The 21,666-nt window shown below is 35.5% G+C and overlaps 1 protein-coding gene across 2 annotated transcripts in view; it reads right to left on the bottom strand.

Annotated features, from left to right (window-relative positions):
- sgsm2 (small G protein signaling modulator 2) overlaps positions 1–10,954 on the bottom strand; it is a 194,568-nt gene extending 183,614 nt beyond the window's left edge. For both annotated transcript variants that reach the window (XM_028806739.2, XM_028806740.2), the window contains exon 1: positions 10,745–10,954. In XM_028806739.2, the coding sequence (XP_028662572.2) occupies positions 10,745–10,804 (60 nt within the window). In that variant the 5' untranslated portion in view covers positions 10,805–10,954. The remainder of the gene's footprint in view (positions 1–10,744) is intronic.
- Between the last annotated feature and the right edge of the window lie 10,712 nt (positions 10,955–21,666).

Here is a 21,666-nt window from a genome sequence, read left to right as displayed (position 1 = left end):
TGGGGCGACAGTTCATCTTTCAGCAGGACAACGACCCTAAGCACACAGTCAAGATATCAAAGGAGTGGCTTCAGGACAACTCTGTGAATGTCCTTGAGTGGCCCAACCAGAGACCAGACTTGAATCCGATTGAACATCTCCTGAGAGATCTTAAAATGGCTGTGCACCGACGGTTCCCATCCAACCTGATGGAGCTTGAGAGGTGCTGCAAAGAGGAATGGACGAAACTGGCCAAGGATAGGTGTGCCAAGCTTGTGGCATCATATTCAACAAGACTTGAGGCTGTAATTACTGCCAAAGGTGCATCGACAAAGTATTGAGCAAATGCTGTGAACACTTATGTACATGTGATTTCTCAGTTTTTTTATTTTTAATAAAATTGCAAAACCCTCAAGTAAACTTTTTTCATGTTGTCATTATGGGGTGTTGTGTGCAGAATTCTGAGGAAAAAAATGAATTTAATCCATTTTGGAATAAGGCTGTAATATAACAAAAGGTGGAAAAAGTGATGCGCTGTGAATACTTTCTTGATGCACTGTAAATCAGGGTGTCACACTCCAACCAGTTTCATTACTAGAAGGCAATTCTTGTTGTTAACTAGACCCGTTATTTGATTTCATGGTTTGTTGGTGCTCTCATTCTGCCCCAACAGACATTTCCAAAACTGATTAACCCTGTTTTATTGTACTTGTACACCCGACAATAGGGACCACAGCTCAGGTTCTGCTCTAACTCTTCCACCATTGAAAGGACTAACAAAGGGACGTCTCTGCTATAACAGGAACATCCCCTATCCACTTGGCAATTGATAATGTCAAGGTAGTTTCAGTGAAATGATAAACTTTACTTCATCTAAACGCTACAAGTAAGCCCGCGATTCGCTAGCGAATCGTAAATCCTAGAATGGCAATCAGTTTCTGTTATGTCCAATATGTGGATGGATGACATATCATGGAGGGCGGGTGCGTCTGGGGAAATGTCATTTAATCCAATAAGCATATCTGTACTAAAGTGATTTCGTTTTGTGGAGACATGAGTCTGTTGCCTTCGCTGACACCGACTGCTTGAACAGGTTGTGTTGTTTGGGGGCCACCTACTGACTCTGGGAAGCCGCCGCGTCTGACTGTGGGGCGAGTGCCACAGCGCAATATGCGCCTCGGTGGGAAGCCGCTGCATGAAGACATATCATGGAGGGTATATGCGGTGGTGTGGGCGGTCTCGTCCGGGCAGCTGTACAACCTGGCGTGCACGCTTTACCTCAGGTGTAGTTCACAGGTCGTAGTCTCGTTTCTGTGTTTCCTTTGGTTTGAGCTGTGACTCCTTTCGCAAGCACGTTTTGGGACGCCGCTGCGTTTGACTCTGGGGCGGGCGCCAAACTGAATGACCGTTATGTGATCTACATTACTAGCACAGTGGATTAGAGCAAGTGTAGTTTACAGGTGGCGGGCTCGTTGCAGTGCGGCAGTGCACCTAACATCCGGTTTACAACCTTCTCGTTTCTGTGTTTTCTGTGCAGTGCAGCAGTGCGCGTGCACCTCGATGTGCCCAGCGCCCTGCATCCATATCCAGTTTACAACCTTCGGTTAGTAAGATGGATGATAATCATCAGAGAACTTGGGCACATCAAATTAGTGTTAAAAAGGAGTTAAAAAGGATGAAAACATACAACCTGAACACAGCAAGCTTCACATCAGGCTGCTGGCTTTTTAGTACCTACAGTCTTAATTTTTATAGGTTAGTTGGGATACTATTGCCGGTGGCTATCCTGACAATGTTGTCTAAGAAAATGCTCCCAAATCCTCCATTGGTAGTGGTTTCCTCCACTATTCGCATTTTCCTACAAGTATGCAGGAAACTGGAAATTTTACACAGGTTTTCAGTGAATTTTACTGAAATAGCAGATCTTTACTTTTGTGTAAAAATGATGCTCAAAACTGTGAATAATGAAGGGATAGCTATGGCATTAATCATGGCCTTTCCTGTGTATTTCAAAATATGCAGAATCTCACTTACGGTCTTGTAAGAACAAGAATTTCAGAGTTTGAACATTCTCACTCCACTCCTTAAGTAAAGCAGACAGAATTTTAAAGAGAGATGGATACAGGCCAGAGAATCTATATACAGACAATCTGACCCACATTCAATAACAGGTCACATTTTAATAATATAGGTTCTTGACTTACATCAGCAAGAGAATAAAATACACATTTGCTATTTTGATAATGGCATGTAAGTCTGAAAAAGATGAGTGACATTTCTTAATTTTATTGGCAAGTCTTTTGCTTACTTCTCTTCCATGCGTTTTCTAGCCTGGTCTCTTCCAAAGAGGTGGATCTGCAGAGATATTAATCTCTGGTTGATATAAATTAACTGTGTGTGTCTGCTGATGCTTCAGGTTGCTGAGCAACCATAGCACGGGCTCACTGGAGTTTAAAGAGTCGGGGAGACTTGAAACAGTATATGAAGCCTTTCAAGAGTAACTACAAGTTTAACCTTTCCTCAGCCAAGGAAAAAATCAAAGAGCAACATTTTAACATACATTTTTTTGTAAACTAAAGATTTTTTTTCTGTAAAATGTATCAGCTTATAAAAAACATATAAATAGCTTTAATATACCAGATGTTACGACTCTGCTGCTGTGACTCTGTGCTACTGCTCAAGTAACATAGCATATCTGCATTGTACTGGACCTTTACTCTCCACAGTAAAACTAAATTAACAATTTAAAATGGACTAGGCCTCTGTTCACATTAATCTAAATTGCCAACAGGACAATATTAATGATTTCACATGGTACGCTAATGAAAGCCTCTGTTTTGTTAAAATATGCTTTCATTGTTTTATCCTTAAAAAGTAAGCATTTCAAATAGGATACATGAAATCAGAGGCCTGAATTATTTATTATTTATTCATCATGATGTTGCTGCCCAAAGCAGGACTGTCAAGTGGGAGGGTAACATCAAACAAGCAAGGCTCCAACTTGAACACTGAAACCTAAAAAAAGGGACAGTCATGACAATAGCTTCAAAGTACCCAGTTTATTCACCCACAGATTGACATGGTGTTATCTAAAAATCACAAAAACATTTGGACTTTTATTTAAGATAGAGTGTATTCCAAACTTGATATTACTATTTGAAAAACACTGCCAGCACTACCTGTCTGGATTGAATGCTGAAATAACTGACCATGGTTTTATCACTTATCTCTCAGTTGGACTACTACACTTCCTTTTAATAGTCCTCCTGCATTGATAATATCATCTGAATCAGAATATTGCTTTGAGAGTAGACATGACTCAAATCAAAGACTGCAACAACAGTATTCTTCAGCTGGTTGATATACAATGATATCCTGTCTAATCTCTCTAGTATATAAAAAAATCCTGGGACGAGACTTTTTAGCCTGGGGCCGGAAATAAATGACAAAGAGTTGATGACAAAGTAGAATATCATAAATAGGTTCAAAAACTTTGGCACGATACACATGCAGAGCAGGTTAGAGATAATGAAAGTACTAAAATTCGGAAGTCTCAAAAAAAAATGATAATAAAGATCGCATTAGCGCCAACAAAAATGGAAATTATTACTCAGTGAAATAATGGAACAGTGAAAAGAGATCAAATGTATTGTTCAGATTTAAACTTTAAGTAGGAGACTTGTAGATCGTCTAATTCATGTTGCCATCAGGGAAATGTACTGTTTCTTCCCAATGAAGAGGTGTATCTGCGAGAACTAAAAGATTTGTTGTTTGGTGAAAGTGAAATGCGATTGGCAGAGATGCAAAGTGGCTGGCACGTAGCGTAGGACGGGGGGTTGGCGAGTGAAGTGAGCAGGGGGCTAAGCCCCCTAGTACTGAATAAATTTCAAAACTTTGGTAATGATTTGCTGTTCTCACACTCCAGAATGCCCTCCTTTTCTGCTTATACGAAATTAACCCGTTAACCAACCTACTACAATATAAACTGACTTTCTTATTGTTCAAGAACCACATGTTGCAACGCTTAGCAAACAGCCATTGAACTTTGTGGCTTCAAGTTTCTGGAACTCTATTTGTGAGGCTCTGTCTAATTCAGGGGTGGGCAAATTCATTCCTGGAGGGCCGCAGTGGCTGCAGGTTTTTGTTCCAACCCAATTGCTTAATAAGAAGCACTTATTGCTCTAGAAATTCTTCTGCTTCATTTTAGTTATCTTCATCGTTAAGATTATGAACCCTTATTGCTTATTTAAGTCTTAAACAGCTGCATTCTTGGTTTTTAATTGCTCCTTATTAGCAATTAGATGCAAATGACAAAAGAAACCAGCAGTTATCCATTTTGCTTGTTACCCTTTACACCTGTGTGTATTTATCGTGCACTATTTGGTTTAATTAAATACTTGGAAGGAAAGAGAAGAGAAAAAAGTGAAGGATTGAGAATTACCCGTCCGTTTTACACTTCAAAGTATTTGGATGATATCCTTAGAATGGAAAAAAAAATCTAGGATATGAGAATGACTTGACATAGCAGAGTTAAAGCACTAACAAGCCATGAAATGTAATTATTGGCAAGGATTGTTTTCTAATTAAGCAACTGGGTTGGAACAAAAACCCGCAGCCACTGCGGCCCTCCAGGAATGAATTTGCCCACCCCGGTCTAATTTGATGTTCAAATCCAGACTGAATGAATGTCCATTTTTTCCCCAATTGGCTTAATAATTCCCTGATCTCTATCAAGATAATACTGTCACTATATTTACTGTATATGAAAATTACTTGATCTGCTACTTTGAAAGCACTATCACCTCTCAAATTTTATCAGTTCTTTTTGTTGTGTTTAACACCACTTAGATCAACCCTACTTTGTACTCTTATTTTATAACTGCGTTTGATTTGCACATCTCCTTTAATAAGTGCAGATTGCAATATTACAAGTATGCTACCAAAAGCTTCCAGAATCTACCAGTGTGGCATTTTTTGGATTTGCATTTGAGGAGCTCATTTTCAATGCAACTGGCAGCCATTACAATGTTTATTGTCATGGTTGCAATGCTGCCTGAATAGGCTCTTTTAGGCAGCCCACAAAGAAAATAAATGGGTTCTGAACAAATGGAATTTCTTTTCCAGATCAGTTTGTACATTTAATACTGCAATGTAATCATATTTGCTCTGTAAGGCACTTAATGGTGGGGCATGCTGTAAATATCACTGTATAAAATTATTCATCAACTGACTGATTTAATTTGGCATTAGCGTGACAAAAAAAAAAAAAAAAAGTGATGCTGTCTGCAGAACCCATACATCCGCATGAGTCACTCATTATGTATCAAAAGGCAGAAAGTACAGCATAGTAGTTTAAAGTATTGGACTTTTATAACATAATTCTTGCCTCAAATAAACTATTTGGCCTTTAATAAATTACTTAATCTGCATGTGCTGCAACTTTAAAAAAAGAAAAAAAATAATAATAATGAATTGTACTGTATCCTGATCTTGCAAGTCACCTTGGACAAATGCATAAGACAAATGTACAATAAGTAACAGAGCTTAAAAGAAGACTTCATAACAAAGACATGGATATTCATCTTTTTCTTACATAATTTTTTGATTCTAGGACACAGAAAATATAACTAATGTAAACTGTTAGTGGCAAATATACAGTGCTGAGAAAAACAGGGGTCTATCAATCAAAACTCTGGGGTCTATCAATCACCTTGGGTCATTTATTAATTTACTGTGATATGTATTTAGGTGTTCCCAAGCCTCACCCTCTACACTTTCAGCAAATGCAAAAAACTGCAGACATTATGCCAGACTGTTTGCAGAAACCATTATCATTTTACTAGCAACCATGACAACGTACACCCACTGGGGCTATATAAACTGGAGATGAAGGCCTCCTTCCGCAATGGCTTTGACATATTCTTGACTGATATTACACTACAATGAAATTATGACTCAGAATTTTAAAATGTTGGTCTGGCTAAACAAATGAAGTATCACACTGACTTCTCCACAATGACATGATACACACCTAGACTGTGGAATGACAGTCGCTGTTAAACACCACTTCACAATTCACCTGGAGCAGGGCTCTCAGGTGGTTAGGTGTGGCTTTGCTTGCTGTGTAACCAAATTTGCATTCCATTTTTGCTGTGCTGCACTCTAGAAAAGAACTGCCCTCCCAAGCAACAATAAATAAGGGTGGGACTCACCCTTCCAGATAACACCATTACAGACTCAATGCACTTTTTAATAAAGAATTTCAACATTTAGTGTCAGTTTTCAGTAATTAGCTGGAATTCTAAAGACAATCTAGTGTTAATTTTTTACTGGGCAAATGGTGAATGTTTCAGATTTACTATTAGACAAAAGTGTCTTTCAGTAAGATCTTGTCTAGGTCTTTTAAGATGAAACAGAGGCAAGTGAATGAGAATACTAAAACAATTCAAGAATAAAACTGACAACAAGCACAAAACACAAAAGCTTGCTACAAAAATGCATTAATGTTACAATAGCTTGTACATATAACATGAAAACATTTAATTATGTGTATAGGTAATTGTGCAATGTGGAAAAGGCACAGTGGTGACTATGTTAATAGTATTTTTTAGAGATTTAGTGAGCCATTTTAAATAGGCAGATGAGAAACAGATTATTTAAGAGAAATGCATTTTGCCAAGGAGTAAAGAAGGCAGGATTTTTGAATAGCCAAGAATAAGTTCTAAACTTATACAGCATGTGCCTATCTCCAGAGCAACTCCTTAGCTATCAATTAAATTTCCAATTTTCAGAACTACTATAAATCCCATTTGCCTACACTAAATAAAATCAATTTAATCAAACCCTGAAATGATTTAGGCATTTTCTAAGCTCAAAGAAAAATATTTTCTAACCATCTTTGAGACTCCACATCTCTTTTAAACAAGATAAGTACACTGGAGATCATAATTATGTAATACAAAAAAATGTTTTGCTCCGATCAATAATTCATTTTTGTAAAGGCATTTTTGACATACAAGTTCAGAGGGTATGTCTTCTAAATTTTGCCATTAATGCAGTAATTAGAACCGGTTTCTGAAACAATGGCAAGTTATGCACTTTAACAACTATAAAGGACTTGTAAATGACACAAAAAACTATCTTCTTTCTCTTTAATTTTCAATTATAATACTTTGCTGTTAAATCCGCTCAAACCTCAAAGCTATACAGAGAAAATATCACTCCCATCATCATTAAGGAAAAGAAAGAAAGACAGACAGAAAAAATACAAGTGTATTACCATTTGTATAAAGGATCCCCAGTGACATTTCTTGACACACTTCTGCCAAATTAATTGTTGGCTGAAAGTACTCAGTGTTCGTAAGTTTGAGAGAGGATGTGCAATATTGCTCATAATTGCAGTCAATTTTGCTTTAATTCTCCCCTTCACTACTATCTCTTCAGGTTCCAGTGTGTGTCCCATAACTGAGCATGCCTTTTAAATAAGTTTATTTATTCAGTGTGCCTCCCTTGAAGTGATGTTACCAGCCCAGCACACCACAGTGCAGAAAATATACTGGCCCTTTCAGAGTTGTAGAATATGTGAAGGATGTCATTGCCCACATTAAAGGAATGCAGTCTCCTAAGAAAAAAAGAGCATGCCCTGCCCTTTCTTATATAGTTTATCTGTGTTAGGAGTCCAGCCTGCCATTGATATGGACCCTCATGTACTTGTTGGAGTAGACCATCCCTACATCCACTCCCTGAATAGAGACCGGACATAGAGGCTCTTTGGTGCAGCGAAAGAAATTAAGTTTACAACCTGTCTCCTACGCTGTCTCACTCTCTCAAGTTTACTGCAGTTTAAAAATGATCAAAAAGCAAATACTAAACAATAGATTTCAAGAAAGAGTTTGTAGAAAAAATGAAATGCTGTGTCAAAAGCTGGAGATTAAGAAATAAGAATTTTAAAAATAACAGATTAAAAAAAAAAAAAAACACACAGACAGGCAGTTCATTGTAGCAGCCAAGGAACTGGACTTAAAACCTTAACCCCAAAGTTGACTACCTGTGTTCCAACTGAAAAAAAATATCCTGAATTTGGAAGACACCTTGGATAAAGGGGTCAACCAAATACAAAATAATCAAATTAAATTTAGATATGTATTTATTAGTTTCAGAACTCCCATGCAAACAAAAATACTGAAGTTAAAGAATGTCAGATTAGCAAAGACGGCAGCCTTTTGAAATGAGAACCCCCTAATGAGAAGGTAAAAAGATTTCAGTTAGGAAATACAAATATAAAAACAGTAAAGAAATGGATAAAAAAAAAAAAATAAAACTGAAAAAACACAAAAAAAATACATGGACAGTTACCTTGGAACAGGCAAAAAGGTAAGATTAAGTATGCTATAAGCATGGAAAAAGGGAAAATACGGGAGAGGGTAACAGGAAAATAGAAAGAGAGTGGGCGGAATAAAGATCTCCTCTGAGATTTACATCATTCTCACACACATACACTTATGCGCATGTCCTACAGCACAAGACGTGAATGAGGCTTCAGAGTTTTTGAATGGGAGATGTTTTAGAATGGTTTAGAAATAATTTAAAACATAAAAACACCATATCCTCTGCATGACCAACAAAAATGACAAAAAATAATAATAAGAGCAATAATAGTAGAAATATTTAATTTCTTTGCAAAATTGTTCAAAAGCATTTCATCAAAAAAAAAATATATATATATATATTTAATAGTAGCCTTTGGTGCAAACCTCTGTGCTTTTACTTTTGTGTATTCCTTACACTGTATAGTTAAGAAAATGCATGCTAAATTCTCAATAAATGCAAAAAGCTGGAAGAGGAAACATTATACTGATAGATTCCAAAAAACAGTTCATTATTTTTTTAATCAATTTAGTCAACGCTGTAACTGAACAATGTATCTTAATATAATGTATTATACAGTAGATAAACCTTATATTACACATTTTTGTATACTGCATTTGAAGTAACTGTACATTACTCCTTCAGAAGCTTTTACTGTACTTACATTTGTACAGCTCTACTATATTTAAAGGCAATGATAATGTAAGGCTTACAAATATAAAGAGCTTATGCATTCAGTTTAAAAAGGTAAAATACAAGAAATGTAATTAAGGACCTTTAGAAAACAAAGTGTAATTTATTCATAAAAAAGAATTTACAATAATCTTATTGAATACCGTGTCTTTATAATATAGCACTGTACTTCACAAAATGTCATGTGTTTCTTGTCATTCCAAATATGATTTATTTACAAAATAAAATGTTCAATGAACCTTACTATGAGAAATAATTATATATAAAAAATTTAATGCTTGCCTGCACATGATTTTTAATAAACATGCAAAACAGAATTTTATTATTTCTTAGTGAAACATTTCAGAACCTATTTTCTCTATTTAAATGTAATCACAGTACAAAATATAAAGCTTACATGGAGACCAGTATTTTTTCACCTTCAAAAGGAATGTCAAATCAGAAATTCTAATTTAAGAATTTATGTTTGATTTAAGTTTTTTTAAGAAAAAACATTTAAGTGATAATGTGGGTGCACATATGGCTTACCATGACTCCCTATCTATGAACTGAGGCAAAGAACTACAATTTTAATAAGTATAACATTAACATTTGATTTGTGCAAAAAGTAACACAAAGCCTTATTTCTAATCTAGAGAAAACATATAGTTAACGTATTTTTATAAGGACATTGTAATTTCTAAACCAGATACAGCTAAAAACCAGGTGGTGGTATTCTAGTTATCAATGTACATATTAAAATGGCCATTTTTGTTTTTCTTAAAACAATGGCAATATCAAGAGTTATTAAAGGAAAATGTGGTATGACTGCTGTTGATGAGTAGGAAGTGTCATGAAGTGTGATATTGTGGAAAATTCCTTTTCAAAGACTACCGTTTACAAATTTTGATTATCTGGTTTAGATTTGGCATACCCTTCTGCACCCGCAGTTAGCCTCGTTCATGTCAGTGCTCTTGCTTCTTTATTCTCTATTTAACCTCAGACAAGGAGTAACCTGTTGTCCAGCTTCTGTGACGTCAAACATAAGCAATAAAAACTTGATATTTCGAATATTTTACCTAACAAATCAAAATTAACTAATATCAACTATCTGATGTTGGGGGACTGCAAGCTTCTCGATGGTGAATGAAGTCGTTGTAAAAAAAATTGATAGGGATAATCAAATCTAAAAGCAGTATGTGATCTATCTCAATCTCTTAATAATGTCACCGTACTGAGAACAGGGATGGTAACAAATATTATATATATATATATATATATATATATATATATATATATATATCAGACTCGCGAGGCGACAGTTCTTCTATTTCAAGCACTCATTAATCCCCATAGATCACTCCGAAAAACCTCCATTATTTGCACCGGAGACTTAACTTTTTACAACTGCAATATACATTTTATTGCAGTAGCCGGCGAAAAATATATATTCCCCGTCCCTCCCAAATGAAGGACGTCATAAATCAGTCTCTGCCTTAAAGCTACTCATTCAAGAAAACCTTTAAAAAGGTATCGGCGGACATGGGCAGTATTGGGTGCTCGTGAGTGGGAAATGATAAAAACAAGTAACAAAACAGCCTAATTGGGAAGTCCTGTTCCCTTAAAATCTATTCTGGGCTTCAAGTAAATCAAATGCATTTCACTGTAAATCCACGCCTTCCTTAAAGCAAACACAGAGCAACGCGTTGGCATCACTGTTGCTTACCTCTCGCTTCACATTCCACAGCAGTTTCTCTTTAAAGTCGTCTCCCGTCGTCGAACCCATGGCTACCAGCAAGTGGACGAGAAACCCCTCCTCACCTCTGGTGAAACACTGTTAAGTTTCGTACTCGGGTTTCGCTTTTCCTTCTCAGCCACCCCACACTATTCACTCGCAAGGTGCGCCTTGGAGCCATAGCATCTTCACAAGCTGCCAGTGTTACGTCATCTTTTAGCACCGCCCAGGGTTCCTGCCAGCCACGCCCCGTACAACAAGCGCGCCTACAGAATGGGGTGGGGACAGATGGTAACGTCAAAGACAGGGTATGCCGTTCACCAGGCGAGTTTTTTTGAGCGTCTAGGAGGAGCAATCTGCGGAGGTTTTCCTGGTTTACGTCACGGGAAAAGCTGCGCTCATAGGAAAAACCTTTTTCTCCTCTTCATAAGGTAAGATGATTTGGCACGACTCGCAGTTACCTCCTTAAGGAGCCTTCTTACGTAATCTTCAAGATAAAGTATCAGCCTTTGGGTATCAGATCATCAAATTTTAGCATTTTATCATTCAAGAGAAATATTTCAAGATATATAAGTAAACGTGTATCTTATTTATTTTTTACATTTTTTTTAATTAAAGTTGCACGGTAATCTAGTAGTGTTGTTGTCCCATAGTATGTGGATGCTGATGTGATTTATTGTAAAGATCCCTGCTTACACGTATTACAGTCCAGAGAACTCCAGTTTCTCTCTACAATCCAAAGACACATTGTTACTTAGTTGTCTAACACCAGCGCGGCTTGGAATGAGTATATCCAGCAACCAGTATATATATTTTTTCTTTTGGAAATATGAAAATCATACAAGCACTCATTGGATGAAGTTTTAGCTATCCATAAATTTTATTAAATTGCTTTAAACATTGTCATTTATGGAAGCTGTGTCCTTAATCTGTTTTTCACATTTTAATGGCATGGGAGGAAATTTTTGTACCTGGAGAAAACCCATGCAAAGAAAGTGAATACTCTATGCAGACAATAGTCAGTCAAGGAATTAAGCCTTGGTCACAAGAGTTGATAGGCAACAGCTCTAACCATTGCAATTCTAGAAGACCCAAGGCATTTACAGAACAGAGAAAACCAGGATATTTTAAAGAAGAAAGTTGTCTGTGTACGTGTTTTAATTTACTGGTCCTGGAACAAGCTGTTGTAAGATGGTACATATTTCAAAGAGTGTGGATCTGTAATCATTGCTAAGGTATGAAGGAAGATAATGCTTTTCCCAGGAGCAGTCAAAGGTTTTTAATCACCCCCATTCTCACATAGATTGAAAAACAACAGGCAAACTGAAACATGGCCAGGAAATTATTTAGACAGCATTAAGTGAACATCTATGGGCTGAGTGGTTTTATTTCCATCCCATGAACTATATGAATATTCTCCCCATGTTTGCTTGGTATTTTCTGCAGCTACCATGGTTTTCCTCCCAAATCCCAAAGACTTAATTGGCAAGTTTAAATTAGCCCAGTGCAAGGTTTCCATGTCCTATGTAGGATTTAGTTATCATCTTGCATTCTATTTGACTCTGAACTTGATAAATGGGTTAGAAATTTGATGGACGGGTGTGTGAGATGAATGGCCTATTCTTTAAATGTTATTGTCTTTGTTGGATATCCAAGATCTATAAGGTAGCATCAAAAGAAAAATGTTTAGGATCTATTAAACAGATGTTCTGTTCAACTTGTCCATGGAAGTACTTAATTAGGACACATTATCTGTAGTATTGGTAGTACTGATGATGCTGTTAAAATAATGCTTTATCTAAGAAAGTTTGATATGCTCCTTTTTGTTCTGTCTGCTTACATGTTTAATCTAATTTAGTTGTGTTTTCGTCAATTTAACTGTTAATTCAATATCTGCATAATGTGGAAGCAAACATAAAGCACCTCTGTTGCTCGACTGTAACTGTATGTATCATAGGTGACTGTATTACTGTATTATTCATAGTGACTTTGCTCTTCTACCACATATTTTACGTAATATTTCACGTAATGCACTTTTTATATCAAGATAATCAGAGAGGTTATTTTGCCTATATACAACATGCTTGCCTACTAAATGTTTATTAGTTTGCAATTATCAATGCCTAAAGTTCAGATAATACAAAAAAAGACAAAAATATATTGGATATTTTAAGTAAATGCTGTGAAAAACCCCATTAAACCAGGGCTTTCAGTGTATCATGGGAAGTACCTGAATACAAGGATTTTACTGAACGATGGTATAGGAAGGCCTAGTATCTCCAACTAAAATGCCAAGAACCCATCAACAGACAAAAGTAATCATATATAAGAATTTTAATTTTTAGCAGAATTGTGAGAATTTACAAAAATACAAACTTTAAAAATTTTACTACATATAAAAATAAATAAAAGTTTGAAATTCATAGACACAGAGAGAGTATTGCGGACATTCAAAATGACACAACCAGGACTGCATTCTTACAGAGATGCAACAACGGTCATGGAGGTAATATCTGCATCCTTACCTGCAGGATAAATTCCTGACAACAACTAACATGCATTCATCCACAAATACAGTGCAAGTGATATAATGTTAGCCAACATATTAATTAACTAGAATATACAGTAGTTGCAATTACTAAAGCACATAAATATTTTGCAGTGTTCCTCCAGGTGTAAAGATCAATGGAACTAAAAAAGTGACAGATATACTTGGAAATATACTGTGTATTCATTATCCACAGCAATAGAAATAAACTTTAAAAAATACACACATGCTGACAGTCTATTACACAGACATACATCTACACACATTCAGATAGATATGTAGACAGACAATATCCATATTAGTATCCAAGAATGACCAGGATTATTACATTTATTTATTTTTCAAGCATGTGAACTTGTGCAAATACAAGACAGAGAAACAAAGGCAGTCAAACAAGGTAGTTGTTGCCTTGCCCCATGTGACATAAATAAAAACCAAAATGATGTTCAAAGGGAAAAAGGCCACTCTTTTTCAAAAAAGCATATAGTCAAACTATATCTACATTTTGAAACAATGTTATAGCAGCTTAAGTCAAAAGGCTATGGTATGATTGTACATCGATGGTCTTTGTTCCCCTTTATCCCTTGAGAGGTAAAGAAGGTCCTGACATAAGCCGTGCTTGCCACTACATAAAATTTTTGCCATTTTTCTCTGAAAGATTATTACCTGTAGTAATATCAACCTTCTCCTTTTAACAGATGCTACGTGATAGCTGATGACAAGAGTGAGTCCTCTGCGGAACAAATTAAGTGATGCATAATGATAACTAATTATTTAAAATTGTCTTCTTTCTAACTTTGGTTCAGGGTACTCATTTGAAATACACCAATCCATTCCTATTTGTGACTTCAAGTTCACCACCAAATCCAACTGTCTCAAAATAAAACTAGGAACCTGAAGCATCTTCCTACAAAGCTCTACTGTCAGACAGACTACAAATTTCCCAGTCCCAACACAGTAATGCTATAATGTTAAAGCAACAAGTCCCACATTTTTAAATGACCTTCTCACATTTGATTTATGTGCAAGGCTTTTCCTGAACTTAATGAAAACCATTTTTACTTTTTCAGGAAAATATTGCAATCGTTCAAAAATTCAACCTAGAGATTTTGATGAATCTCAACGTTTTAGACCTCCCTGAGTCCAATTTACTTTCTCATTGGGAAAGTATTGTAATCATCCAAAAATTCGATTTCAAGAATTTGATAAATCTCGACATTTTAGACCTCCCCGAGTCCAAAAATAGCACGTTTGGAATTATGTGTGTGTGTATGTGTGTGTGTGGGTATGTAAACATGATGACTTGAGTACGCTTTTACTTAGGTCAACCAAATTCTGCATACAAGTATTAGGTATGAAATGTAGATTTCTGTCAACTTTTGAGCTACTTCTGCTAACCTGAAGTGGTACTTTTTTATTCATGTAGCTGCAGAGTCTGATTTATTCAACTTTAGTTTTATAATAATTGTTCAATATATTATTAAATTGATTTGATTTGATGTTTACCCCGTGACCCTGTAGTTAGGATATAGCGGGTTGGATAATGGATGGATGGATGGATGGTTCTTTAATGTACATAATATAAAAATATAATCATTGTCTTGCGATTTACTCCTCAAATATCCATCCCCATATCTGAGTATATGAGAAAGTCTAGGGGAAACCACTTCCAATTTTTTTTTGTTTACAAAAGTGAGTACACACCACATGTACAACGTTCTTTATTGAGTTGTTTTAGTCAAACTAAATCTTTTCCAAAGTGGCCTCAGTACATTCACAAGGGAACAGAGTCCTATGTTTGTAAATGTATGGTTTAATTATTTATGTCATTACATTGTACCTAGAAACATGTGCAAGTTCTCAGAGTCTGTACTCCTGAGTGCTATACAAAAATAATATACAGCTTGGTAAACTGGCCACAACCATGTTAAAAAATGAATACAAGTAATACAGAAGAAAATCGAGATGACTACTTTCTTTTGTAATGTAAAAGAAAAATGAACTTCGCTCTTTTCCATTTTTCAGCCTGAATTAGGTGAAGAAGGAAATTATTATTATTTTATATATTTGTGTTTTGTAGGGGCATGTTTTATTTTGCACTTTTGGCTTAATCCCTCTAATAAACACACCTCAAAATAAGTAAAAGAAGAACAAAATAATGAAATATTACATAAAAAATAATAGTTACCTGTTTCAATTTAGGGATTTAAAAGCTGATGTAACTTTTTGAAACAAACAGGTGTTACGACACAGAAAGGCAGCACATAATCAGAAAAACATGTTTTTAGTACAACAGACAAAATAGAAGCAAATGCATGTTTTTTGTCTTTTTACAGAGTTTTTAGCTGTTCAGCTGTGTCTAAATGACTGTTAAAAAAAGCAAAAAAACAAAAAAGTATAGTCTGATGAATTCTAGCAAGTCTTTATTTAGATTATAAACCAATACACAGCAGGCAGTGTTAGATGCTTTTTGACCATCTTATTTTTTAATACAATAAATAAATTTAATTCTAGTCCTTGCTTCTCTCTGCAACTAGATTATATATTATATGAAAGTTCTTGCACCTGACCTGTAACTTGTCTTTTTGGATATTTACAATTTGCTTACATGGCACAACCAATAAAGCACACATCACAGTGACATAGTCCTTACTGTTTATCTCTACTTTGAGACCAGGAGAGGGGTTTACCAGTTTAAGTATCGCTACAGTTTTTTAAATGCCATATTCTCAGTGAACACAAGCTCTGTACTGGATACAACTACCAATATGGGGGCTCATATAAGAACATCTACATGTTTCTCATGGACATAATTAATCAACAATGTCTTATCTATTAGATGGCAGAGCTTCTGTCTTTTTCTATCCTGCTGTAATACGTACAAATATCTACAGCATGTCTCATGCTTCTGTGATGATGATCTTTTTGTCATGTTTGGCTCACAAAGTCTGAATATAAATAAACAGTCAACAGCTCAAGAGGTTTCAGAAGAACTGGTGAGCTTCTTTTTATTAACAAGAGAGTGTATCAATAAAAAGGGGTAAATATTCTAGGAGCAAACATCTTTAGAGAATTGCACAAACATTTAAATCAGTTTGCATGGGGGAATTGGGCATAAAATGGAGAAGTACAGTACCAACCACCAGAATTAAAACAATGCCAGGAGCATTAGAAATAAAATATATGAGCTAAAGGTATCAGTATTCACTTTAGAGTATGACACTCTAGGAATTACTGTGTAATTTCCAAATGGAAGTTATGTAGGGGAATTTAATGTCAGTGGAAATACATCCTTCAGGAAAGACAGCAAGGTATTAAAGGTCAAGCTGTGGCACTGCACATTAAATGTTATTTATATATATATATTATATATATAAGGGCAACTTAGTTATTAGATAACCAAATCCCCATAATCATGTGACCTGCCTCCTTGGGCTCTACATACAGGAGACAGGGCAGTTGACAATTGGACAGAAAACTAATACATACAGTGTTAACATAATATAAAATTACACAATAATTAATAAATAACACAATGTCAAATACATGAAACACAGAAAGAAAAACAACAGAATTAATAACACAATGCACAAAATTATATTTAAAAAACAACAAAAATATTAACAAAAAATAACCTTGCGCCAGGGCAACAACTCTGGCTGTATTATAGCAAGTACCTTTCAGAAGGTAAAGTGTATCCAGACTGGTACCAAATCAGGGACATAAACACAGCAACAATTAATATTTTTTTTACATAGAGAGACTATAAAGGTAATGTACCCGTGTCAATGAGTGAAATTTCAGATACACTGGCACATTCAATACTAATGAAGAGACGCATACTCACAAGCTAATACATTTCAAAAAAAATGTGGAGGACCTCTTCCATTTGTAAATGAAGATGAGAGATGATTTTTGAAGAGCAGGCTGAAAAGAACAGATGTAAATTTGCCTGGTGTTTGGCAGCCCATGCAGACCAAGTGCCCAGTGTTACTAGGATAGGCCCTCAAACCCCTGACCCTAAATTGGATCAGGCAGGTTTGGTACTAGATGGATAGGCTAAAAGGCTTAACAAGGGCAACTCTTTGTCAACACATATATGCTCATTTTAACACTGCACTATGGCAAGCCGTGGAAGGGTTGCTATGGTTACAATATTGTGTGTGTGGTTCATTAATTAAACATGTTCTTGTGAAACACCAGAATATAATGTGCCTGGAAGCTGATCTGTCACTGCTGTATAAACTTGTTATATTTAGCAACAAGCAAAGACTTTTTTTGCTTTTTAAATATGTGCTGTGATTCAATAAGGCTTTCTCTTTTCATTCAGATTGTTCACTAGATTTATGAAAATATTAAATTATCACGGGAATAAAAAATAGAGAAATTGCTGAAAATTTGACCCTGCCCCGTCTGTAGGGTAGACAGGATCAACAGTCAAACAGCAAGTATTAAAGATGATGGCTCAGATACTGTATGAGCTTGGCACAAGGTCACTCAACACATCTTCTTACCATAGGAACGATTTATATTCATAAATAATGAAGGCAGCTTGATTTTGCAGAAGTTAACCCTACTGCCTCACAGCTCCTGAGTCTTGGGTTTGAATTCTGGCCCTATCAGTATTTGTCTTGGGTTTGAATTCTGGCCCTATCAGTATTTGTGTGGTGTGTACATTTTCTTCCCATGTCTGCATGGGTTTTTTCCCCACATATCTCTAACATATACAGATTAGGTTAATTAGCAACTCATAACTGGCCATGTTTTGGGTACACTCATAACCAATAAACAAAAAAAATGACAGATAAATAGTTGGGATTAACCTCGCCCACTGGTTAGTGTTGTCGTCTCACAAATCCTGCAGTTCAGGATTCCGTGAAGAACTTGAACATACTTCCATTTTCTGAATGGGTTTATTTCCACATGCAGCAGTAGACTGTCTGAAATGGACTCCACCCTCCATTTAAGGTATTACTGCTTGGTCCTGATGTCGGCTCCTTTTTTATTATCCAGGGAGCTGTATCAATGAAGCAGCAGTGTCAACCACTGTACCACCCTAATTTGTTGTAGTTCTTTTCATTTAGCGGACTTGTGTCAATTTCTTATCCTCATTACACAGTGCTGCCAACAATACATGTAACAATCAATTTTGAAATCGTTACTTTATATAGTGCTCTTAACATTACTGTCACAGGGCAATGTACTGAGCAAAAAACAAAATGACAGATTAATGAAAGAATTAAATTAGAACTGTAGGATAAGCAAGAATGAGAATACAGAGTCACACACTGCGTCAATTTCCTTGAATGTGCATTCTCCCTCTTTGGGGTTTTCTCCAACATACCTTAAAGCCAAGCCTGCTTGGTTAATTGGATATTCTAAATTGATCACATATGAATCAGTAGTGGTAGTAATGGTACTGTCATGTATAGAGTACACTGAAATTCTAACTTGTGTGTCTGATCAGTGTGCCACACATTGTGGAGTGTATCAGAGTAGCCCCTGTAATGGACTGGCACCTGTTGTAGGACTGGCTCTAGCCTTGCACTTGATGCTTAATACAACCCTTTAATTAGATTAAGCTATTTGAGAATATTTTTGTCGGTTTCACTAATCCTGTACAAAGACCATAATTTGTATGTCACTGAGATTGTCCAAACATCACAGACCTGGTTGGCATTTCAGATTTCAGTTGCTGTGGGTGCTGGGCAACATGTCATTTTTCTTCTAAAGCTCCCCTAATTTTTTCAAAACTTCATCCATTTACTTTTGCATTTAAAGTAAATTGATTGGTCAAATCTGTTTTCTTTTTCTTTAAATTGTGTTGCCTGCTAATTTGTTTTACTTATTTATGTCTTTACTTTAAACTTTACTTGGTTATATATTTTGCCTGTTTTTTACATCTGGTTTTCTTCTCATCTTATTCTGTTCTCAAACACTCTTAATGCAGTTCAAGGCTGTGGTAGGAGGGGGCTAGGGGGCGTAGGGAATACAGCAGGGTACAAGGCAGAAAACGACCCCTGGCTTAGGTGCATCGCAAGGCTCTTGTTTTAATTATAATTTATTTTTATTAATAAAAACAATAATTTTCATTTATATTTATTTTGTACTTCTTTGTGTTTTATGTAGCAATATTGTCTATATATAGAGTACACAGAGTTTGCACCAGTTCCTCATGCAAAACACAAGGTGGTGCATAAGGAGACCCTACACAAACAGGAGATACGTTTTCTGGATACTTAATTTTTAACAGCGAGGAACCAAAAGCGAGTGCCTTTGTAGATGCCCTAGAAATCCTAAAATGCCAGGAGACTCTTTCTTGTACATGGAATGACAGCTGGAACAGCCAATTGTTCCAGATGAGGATTATTTACATTCCCACTAGAGGGATATATAAAGAAGACACCCTCTGTGGGTTTCCAGTTCACTGGTCCTCTACCCAAGAGGAGGAATATTGTCAGAGAAGCTGCTCCAGGGACTCTAGAAGGGACATTAACTTTAGTGACAGTTCTTATTGTTCAGAAACTAATGCAACAATAGAAAAGACTCATTTGACGATCATATTGAAAGATAGGCTAGCATGACTTCTACATATAATTAACTCCAAAGTATTATTTCTTGGTTGCTAAAGCACCCCCCTGTGGTCATATTATTATTATTATTATTATTATTATTATTATTATGCTGCAGAATCAATTGAATGCTAAAAAACAGTGTTTTGTTATTAAATATTTTAATCAAAATTTGTTTGTGAATATCCCATTCTTGTATGGGAGGTATATTCTACAAAAAAGAAAATGAAAATTAAAATTACAAAATGAAAATGCAATCTCTATTTTGTCATTTATTTTTCAAAGTCTATATGCAAGAATGCTGTGAAAATTGAAAATAAAATGAAATAACACCATTTGCAATTTCATTTTCAGCCTGAGCAGCAATGAAGTTGTAAAAATGTAAGGTAAAATGCAAATAAATATTGGTGCCACCTGCTGCTCATTGAATTTTTGTTTTCCACTTTGCATTTTTATTTTCAACTTCTCAACATACAAATACATTTTAATCAGCATGGATCAATGGGTGGGGGCTTTGCACCTAGTTTTCCCACAATTCTTTGTCCTTCGTAGCTGTACTCACTTCGATCGACAGAATACTTCTCACGGCAAATGTGTTTAAGTCACGTGATTTTGATCTTTTCACCTCCCTACTGTGAGCTTCACAGTGAAACCTTATCACAAAATCTGAAGACCACACATAATTGTAGTTCTTAAGTAATTAATTGTAGTTCTTAAGTAATAACTTTTAATGTGCGATTTAATTACAATATTTAATATGACAAAAATTCGCCTTTATTATTTCATAATTTACATTTATTTACTCTGAAGTGGACACAGGACACTTTCTATTTTTGTTTTTTTGTAGTATTACATAATAAATGTATTCCTCTACAGTTTTCACCACCTCACACTATGTATTTTTGTTTTTTTGCAGTATTACATGATAAATTTATTCCTCTACAGTTTTCACCACCTCCTCCTCTAGTTATGTCCTATTCCCCTGTATTTGATCGGTGACTCGATCGGACTTGCACATTTATTGTTTTAATGTTTTAAAATAAGGTGATAACAGGTGCTGAAGTGTCACTTGCTGCACTCGGTCCTAATCCAGGTGGTTTATGTGGTGGGTGCAGCAACACACTATCAGCGTCAACTCCCAAAAGGTTGGGTTTTTTTACGTTTATTTCATTAATTTTCAAAATAAAGTGATTTGGTAATGATTATTGTATTCACTAGGAAGACCTTCCATAATCAGTAATTTTCATTTAATTCATGCTTCTTCTATCTATTATTTATTTTTTTTACTCCACTTTATTAAGAAATATAGTATGAGTAACAAATATGAACTGTATTATCTATCAATTAATTTCATATTAATAAACAAAAAGAATGAAATTTAAACAAACAGGAATACATTTTCTGACAATTCCAGAAAGTATTTAAAATATTATTCCAAAAACATAATTCCAACATATGCTTGGAATAGGTGAAAATATTTTTGAATTGCATTGTTTTCATTTCATTGTTTCATATTATCTTTATATCTGTATGTTTATGTAATCAGATAATTTTTTCTATTATCAAGCAATAATAAATTATTGAAAACTGCAAAACGTAGAGAGCACGTTTGACATTATTTAATGAAGTCTCTCAATTTAATCTAAGGTCTGCATTTCTTTGTAGTGTGAGAGGAAACCAGGAAATTTCTAACACACAGAGAACATACAAACTCCACAAGACAATGGCCATAACTAGACCTGAAATGGGGCCATGGAGCTCAGAGATTGATTTAAGCATTTTTATATAGCACA

This window comes from Erpetoichthys calabaricus, chromosome 8 (assembly GCF_900747795.2).
Source record: "Erpetoichthys calabaricus chromosome 8, fErpCal1.3, whole genome shotgun sequence".
Taxonomy (NCBI): Eukaryota; Metazoa; Chordata; class Cladistia; order Polypteriformes; family Polypteridae; genus Erpetoichthys; species Erpetoichthys calabaricus.
The sequence above is the reverse complement of the archived record's forward strand: the minus strand, read 5'-3'. Positions and strand labels throughout refer to the sequence as shown.